Below are 7,875 nucleotides of genomic sequence, written 5' to 3'. Positions count from 1 at the left end.
TAGAGGTGTGCCTTCAATTTAAACAGCTCCCTCTGCTCAATTGAGGACCAAAAAAATACCTGAGGCCACATTAACACCTTCAGGCCTGTGACTTGGGGTGAGTGTAGCCCTTTTTTAGAAAACACCCCAGAATGGCGACTGCATCTTCGCCAGTGACGGGGCCAGCCAAGACGTATGCGGGAGTGGCAGCCATAGCCACAGCTGTTCCCACTGCTCCTGCTGCCCCGTCACCATTCAGACTAATAACAAAAAAGCTTGCGTTAAAGCCATGGCTGGGGTTGTCGGCCCCTCAGCCATCGTCGCGGCCTCAAAAATGTATGGGAAGGCTGTGTTCTTCCTGGGGTCGGAGCGGGCGGTGTCCCTGGCTGTCACCAAGGGGCTAACCGTGGGCAGGACCTTCCTGCCGGTGGACCCCCTCGAGGCCACCGCGCAGAGGGTGGTTATTTCGAACGCCCCACCCTATGTTTCTGGTGAGCTCCTCCTTCCCCATCTACGTCAACTTGGGGAGGTGAGGTCGGGGATCACACCCATCCCGCTCGGCTTCCGGGAGGCCAGCCTTCGCCATGTCTTCTCCTTCCGGTGCCAGCTGTTCATCCAGCTGGCGCGGGAGGAGGACACTGATGGGGCATTTGTCGTCCACCACGAGGGGACCGCCTATCGCGTCTTCTGGACGTCGGACGGTGTGCGGTGCCACGCCTGCAAGGAGGTGGGGCACATCCGGAAAAACTGCCCCGCCTCCAAGGCCGCCGGATCATCTCGTGTGGCCGAGGCTGGCGCCGCCGACGCTCCTCCCCCCGGATCTGCCCGCGCGTCGGGAACGTCTGATGCGCGGTCGACGTCAGGGGCCGATGCCACCAAGGCCTCCGGCGGGGGGGAGGGAGCTTGTCCGGCCAGAAAGAAGGCGCGGTGAAAAAATAAACACCTTAGGGCAGGTCCCCCCATGGATGGCCAGCCCTTGCCCATTGAGCCCCTCACACCTGCGCTCCTCGCGGAGTTAATTGGGGCAGATGCGAGCGGGAGGGGCCTCGTGCCCGAGCCTGTGGCCGCAACAGCTGCAGCGGTAACGCCGATACCTGCAACCGGGCTCGGGCCCGAGGAACCCGACAAACCTGCTCCGCTGGAGGGAGCTGAGGAGGAGGCCTTTGCAGACATGGAGGTCTCCCTTGCTCCCTCCATGCTAAAAAGAAGGCGCGACCCCCTGGAAGAGGAGCAGGACCGGGAGGAGGAAGGTCCCTCTGAGCAGGGGGAGTCATCACCCACCACGGATACTGCGCACCCCCCCCTGTCATCATGACCAGCGATCGGCAGGGGTCGCCTGTCCCTCAGGAGGCTGAGGCTGATGTGTCTGTCCGGCGCGTGCCTCCCGGGGATGGGGACGAGACCCTGCCCGTGGGGGGGGTCGCGGAACAACCCGCGGCGGAAATTGATATTCTATCCGTGCCGTTACCCCTCGCCGGGTCGGGCGGCCTGGGGTCTGGGTCAGGCGAGCTCGAGGATAATGAGCTCGCCCAATGCAACCCAGACATCTCCCAGGGGCTGCTCGACCTGGTAGAGGGTTTAATTCAAAATACCCCATCTGCTGGGTCGGAGGTTGGTGGCGGGGAGGAGGATGGCCCCCTGGCTGCATCTCTGGTGCCGGACGTACTGGAGGAGCTGGGAATTGTTCTCTCCCCGGTTTCTCCGGTCATTCCGGCGTCTGGGGCGGAGGGGAGCTCTGAACCGCTGCCGTCTTCTGGCCCAGCACCCCTAGAGGAGCACAGGGAGAAATCCTCTGCCACCGATCCTGGGGGTGGGATCCGGGCGGAGGCGGGGCTGGCTGGTGCGGCCGAGCCGTTCGCTGCGCACTGCGTGGCGGATGGGCCGGCCGCTGGTGACGACACCCTGGAGGAGGATGGGGACTCGGTGATGGGCACGGAGGACGATTCAGACTCCAGCGCCGGCGAGGCAATGGATGACCTCATGCCCCTTGCCGAGTCTCCCCTCATTCCCATAAGGGAACTCTGGGATTTTATGGCTACATGCCTGGGTCAGCGCAATAAGGTCCAGCTGGCCCTCGACAGGTGGTCAGAGCTGGCGCTGCTCATCGTATCCGTCCGCGCCGCCGTTAAGATCATGGGCGCGGACGAGGGTGTGAACCCACTCGAGCTGCGTCGGCTCACAACATTTCTCACTGGGCTGCTGAGGAAGTGGCGGCTGACCAGTGGCTGCGCTACCTCCCCCCGTTAGGTGTAGGTAGAGGTTGCACTATGCTTCTGACATGAAGATAATCATAGCCAGCCTCAACATCAATGGCAGCAGGGAGGCGCGCCGCAGATTCAATAACTTCTCGGTCCTTTGGGACGGGAAGTATGCGGTGTGCTTCCTGCAAGAAACCCACACCGTTCCGGGAGACGAAGTCACGTGGCTCCTGGAGTGGCAAGGAGGGGTCAGCATGAGTCACCTCTCCAACAATTCCAGCGGGGTGGCTATCTTGCTCGCCCCGCATTTTCAGCCGGAGATCTTGGGGGTCAAGGAGCACATGCCGGGCCGCTTTCTCCAGGTCACTGTTCGCCTGGGGGGGCATGCCGCTCCATCTAGTGAATGTGTACGCCCCTCAGACCGGTGCGCAGCAAGTGCGCTTCTTTGAATAAGTGTCCGCTCTTTTGGGCTCCGTTGATGTGGGCGAGTGCGTCATCCTCGGGGGGGATTTTAACTGCACCCTCGAGGCGAGGGACCGTTCGGGTCCCCCGCAAAGCCTGGCGGTGATGGAGAAGTTGAGGGACCTGGTTGGGTCCTTCAACTTGGTGGACGTCTGGCAAAATCTCCACCCCGACTCCAGCGCCTTCACTAGCGTGAGGTCTGGGGGAGGAAGGTCCAGAATCGTCTGCCTTTACATTTCCTGGGCGTACGTCTCCTGCGTTCTGGCGGCTTCCATGCGGCCGGTGCCGTGCACGGACCACCACCTGGTGTGGGCAGAGCTCGCTTCACTGCGCGTGCAGGGGGGGTCCGCGTACTGGCATTTTAACAACCTGCTGCTGGAGGACGCGCGGTTCTGGGATTCATTTCGTCTGTTCTGGGCCGACTGGAGAAGGAAGCGGGGGGGCTTCCCCTCCTTGAGGCTATGGTGGGATGTGGGCAAGGCTCACATCCGTCTCTTCTGTCAGGAGTACGTGAAGGGGTCGACCAAGAGGCGGGAGGCCTGGGTCGGGCGGTTGGAGAAGGAGGTGCTCGACCTGGAGTCCCGTCTCGGTCAGGTCGTCGAGGACCCGGCCCTGCGGAAGGTGTATGAAGAGAAGAAGGGTGCGCTGAAGGACCTGCAGCTCGTCGGGTCCCGAGGCGCGTACGTGAGGTCGCGGATCCAGCTCCTGCGGGACCTGGACCGCGGCTCCCCCTTCTTCTACTCGCTGGAAAAAAGATGGGGGGACCGTAAGCAGCTCTTGTGGCTGCTGGCTGATGACAGATCACTGGTCTCGGATCCGGAGGGAATCAGTGCGGAGACCCGGGCCTACTACGGGGCTCTGTTCTCTCCGGATCCGTCCGGCGAGGATGCGCCCAGAGTTTTGTGGGAGGACCTGCCAAAGGTCAGCCCGGAGGGCGCCGAAAAAGTGGATGCTCCGCTAAGCCTGGCGGAGCTGACCGGCGCCCCCCGCCAGCTCTCTAGGGGAAAGTCCCCGGGGCTGGACGGGCTGACCGTGGAGTTCCACAGGGCATTCTGGGACGTCTTGGGGGGCGACTACGTGCGGGTACTGGGGGAAAGTTTGGCAACCGGGGAGATGCCCCTCTCTTGGCGCAGGGCGGTCATTGTCCTGCTGCCTAAGAAGGGCGATCTCTGCCTCCTTAAGAACTGGCGCCCGGTCTCCCTCCTCAGCACGGACTATAAAATCTTTGCCAGGGCCATGTCTGCTTACCTTGGCACTGTGCTGGCCCACATGATCCACCCTGACCAGTCCTACACGGTCCCGGGCCGGACCATCCACGATAACATCCATCTGGTCCGGGACCTGGTCCACCACTCCCAGAGGGCTGGTCTGTCAGTCGCCTTCCTTTCCCTGGATCAGGAGAAGGCGTTCGACAGGGTGGATCACGAGTATCTCTTCGGAACTCTGCACGCATTCGGTTTTGGGACGCATTTCGTTGCCCGGATCCGACTTCTGTACGCCGCCGCGGATTGTCTGATTAAAGTTAACAGGTCCTTGACGGCGCCCCTTCGCTTCGGGAGGGGGGTGCGACAGAGATGCCCCATGTCCGGTCAGTTATACGCCGTTTGCGTGGAGCCATTCCTGCGCCTCTTGCGGAAGAGGTTGACGGGACTGGCTCTGCAAGGGCCGGGCGTGGCAGTGGTCCTCTCGGCTTATGCCGATGACGTGCTCCTCACGGTCACGGATCCCGCTGACTTGCGGAGAATGCGGGAATGCCAGCAGATTTACTCGGATGCATCCTCCGCCAGGATCAACTGGGAGAAATGTTCCGGACTCCTGGTGGGTCAGTGGCGGGTGGACTCCCTGCCGGAGGAGTTCAGGCCTTTCGCCTGGAGCACCACGCACCTCCTCTATTTGGGAGTCTACCTTAGCCCTGCCGAGGACGCCTGGCCGGTGAACTGGCAAGAGCTGGAGGCCAAAGTCACCACTCGCCTAGGACGCTGGACAGGACTGCTCCGAGTGTTGTCCTACAGGGGTCGAGTGCTGGTCATAAACCAGCTGGTGGCTGCCATGTTGTGGTACTGGTTGGTCACTTTGATCCCTCCCCCTGCGTTTGTTGCCAAGGTGCAGAAGAAACTCATCGACTTCTTCTGGGACAAAAGGAAGCACTGGGTCTCTGCCGCAGTTCTGTGTCTCCCGCTTAGGGAGGGCGGTCAGGTGCTGGTGTGCCTTTGCACCCAGGCTGCGACTTTCCGTCTTCAGACACTGCAGAGATACCTGTACGTCGAGAATCCTCCGAGATGGTGTGCGCTGGCGACGTTTTTCTTCCGCCAGCTGCACGGCCTCAATTATGACACGCAGCTCCTGTTCACGAAAGTGGGTGGCTGGCGTGCCGGCCTGCGGGAGCTGCCTGTCTTCTACCAGGAACTGCTATGGGTTTGGAACTACGTCGCTTCCAGGTGGAGCTCTCCCCCATCAGGAGCAGCGGCTCTCCTTCAGGAGCCGCTGCTCACGAATCCGCACCTCCACGAACGCAGGTTCGGGCGGCTGGCGGAGGGCAGGGCTGTGCTTGGCAAGGTGACCAGAGTTGGGGACCTGCTCGATGGCGGAGGAGCGGGCTGGATGGCGCTGGAGGAGCTGGCGCAGCGCCTGTCCTGGGCCAACGTCCGGCTCGCGGTCGAAGCCATCGAATCGGTGAAAGTGGCACTGGGCCCCGACTCCACTAAGTGTATCGAGGCGGCTCAAGCACGTGGGGCGATCCCGTCCGAGCTTACCCCCGTTCGGACGGAATTCCTCATCGGCGCTCGGCCCCGAAACTCCCCTCGGGAACTGGCGCCTCACAACTTGAGCTGTCTCGAGGAAATACCCTCCGTGCCTTTTCATTCCGCGCGGAGGGGTTTCCTGTACGGGCTGCTCCTGCACACTCTCCACTTTGCCATCTTCGTCTACCATCCGGACACGCCTTGGCGTGGCGTCTTGCCGACTGGCGGTGGCGGAGGTCCCCAATAGAGGGCTCTCTATGCGGGAGTCCTCCCTTGTTCCATCGGGGACTTGGCCTGGAGGGTGTTGCACGGAGCGGTCCCATGCAATAAGGTTTTAAGTAGGTTCACGGACTCCCAGGCCGCCTGCATTTTTTGCGGCCTGGAGGAGTCCGTGTTTCACGTTTATATGGAATGTGAGAGGTTGCAGCCCCTCTTTCACTATTTGAAGGGGCTGCTCCTCGATTTTTGGTTGCACTTCAGTCCCACGCTCTTGATCTACGGTCACCCGGTGCGGAGGGGAGCGGACAGGTTGGAGGACCTCCTTGTGGGCCTGCTCCTGGGCCTGGCTAAAAGAGCCATCAATTGGTCCAGGCAGCGGGCGGTCGAGGGGGTCGTCCAGCCGGATTGCCTGCCTCTCTTCCACGGCCATGTTCGCGCCTGGGTGGCCCTGGAGATGGAGCACGCGGTGTCCGCTGGTGCGCTTGAGTATTTCCGCGACCGGTGGGCGCCGCGGGGACTGGAGTGCATCATCAACCCGGAAAACCAAATTTTAATTTGATTTGTTAAGTTTTAGTTGAACTTTTGTTTACAGTCCAATTTTTTTTTTTTTGGGTACAAACAAAAGTGTTACCCTCTGTTCAGTAAATACCTGTTATTATTGTTCTCCTGCAGTCCGTGTATTATTTATACTCGGACACTACAAACACCACTTCCCACCTTCCGCCCGTCTAAGTAAATACCTTTAACTCTTCCCATCACTATAACTGGACTTGTCTCCATTCCCGTGCCGAGGGGATTGCTGTACCAGACGGGAGGAGCAACATTTGGGGACTCTCGATTCTCCACCAATTCCCATTCCCCTTCTTTCTGGTGGATAATGGAGGTGCCATTGTGTGTAATGTGCAAGTCAGTAAGAATTGTCAGCAAGGATTAAGCAGCACTTTCTAATTGGAGATGTTAATCAGTGGAACCTTTCAGGCACTGAATTGTAGATTTTGTACCAAAGATTAATATACGATTGAAGTAAAAGTCCATAGTTTTATTGTAAAATAATTCAGGGACTCTCATCAGAAATTAACGGGAAAGATCAGACAGCGGTTCTTAAATGAACACTGCAGCCCCGACAAGTCAATCAACTTATATCCAGAATATGAAACTGCAGCCCAGTTTTAGGGGTTATTAATGCCAGCAGAAACAAACCCCAACTGTCAGAATGAACATGGTTCAGTCCTGGATGTGATTAGCAGCAGCAACAACACCAGAATTCAACCTCTGCAGTCACTTGTGAACTTGCTGGTGTCTCAGATGGGTGGATGACCGGGTGAATCCGTTCCCACACACGGAGCAGGTGAACAACCTCTCTCCAGTGTGACCTCGCTGGTGTGTCAGCAGGTTAGATGATCGACTAAATTCCTTCCCACACACGGAGCAGGTGAATGTCTTCTCCCCAGTATGAACACACTGATGTGTCCGGAGACTGGACGAGCAAGTGAATACCTTCTCACACATGGAGCAGGAGCATGGTCTATCTCCAGTGTGAACTCGCTGGTGTGTCAGCAGGTGAGATAACTGAGTGAAACAATTCCAACACACGGAGCAGGTGAATGGCCTCTCCCCAGTGTGAACTCGCTGGTGTGTCAGCAGGTGAGATAACTGAGTGAATCTGTCCCCACACATGGAGCAGGTGAACGACCTCTCCCCAGTGTGAACTCGCTGGTGTAGAATGAGGTTGGATGACTGCTTGAATCTCTTCCCGCAGTGAGTGCAGCTGAATGGTTTTTCGTCAGTGTGAACTCGCAGATGTGTCTGGAGATAGGATGGGTGAGTGAATCCCTTCCCACACATGGAGCAGGTGAACGGCCTCTCCCCGGTGTGACAGCATTGATGATTTGTCAGCTCAGACGGGTAATTGAATCCTTTCCCACACACAGAGCAGGTGAACGGCCTCTCCCCTGTGTGAATGCACTGATGAGTTTCCAGCTTGGATGGGTAATTGAATCCCTTGCCACAGTCCCCACATTTCCACAGTTTCTCCATGGTGCGGGTGTCCTTGTGCCTCTCCAGGTTGGATGATCAGTTGAAGCCTCGTCCACATACAGAACATGTGTACGGTTTCTCCCGCAGTGAACGGTGCGATGTTTTTTCAGGCTGTGTAGCTGGTTAAAGCTCTTTCCACAGTCAGCGCACTGGAACACTCTCACTCGGGTGTGTGTGTCTCGGTGCTTTTCCAGTCACACTGATGTTTGAAATCTTTTCCCACAGACAGAACAGACAAA

The 7,875-nt window shown here is 58.7% G+C and overlaps 1 protein-coding gene across 1 annotated transcript; it reads right to left on the bottom strand.

The window, feature by feature from the left end:
* Nucleotides 1–6,684: 6,684 nt before the first annotated feature.
* Nucleotides 6,685–7,651, bottom strand: LOC147118669 (uncharacterized). The gene has a single exon (XM_085984534.1). The coding sequence runs from the start codon at nucleotides 7,634–7,636 to the stop codon at nucleotides 6,878–6,880; it is 759 nt and encodes a 252-aa protein (XP_085840660.1). The 5' UTR covers nucleotides 7,637–7,651; the 3' UTR covers nucleotides 6,685–6,877.
* Between the last annotated feature and the right edge of the window lie 224 nt (nucleotides 7,652–7,875).

Source organism: Somniosus microcephalus, chromosome 4 (genome assembly GCF_052327205.1).
Source record: "Somniosus microcephalus isolate GS21.2 chromosome 4, FLI_Smic_1.0, whole genome shotgun sequence".
Classification (NCBI taxonomy): Eukaryota; Metazoa; Chordata; class Chondrichthyes; order Squaliformes; family Somniosidae; genus Somniosus; species Somniosus microcephalus.
This window is presented reverse-complemented; position numbering and strand designations above follow the sequence as displayed.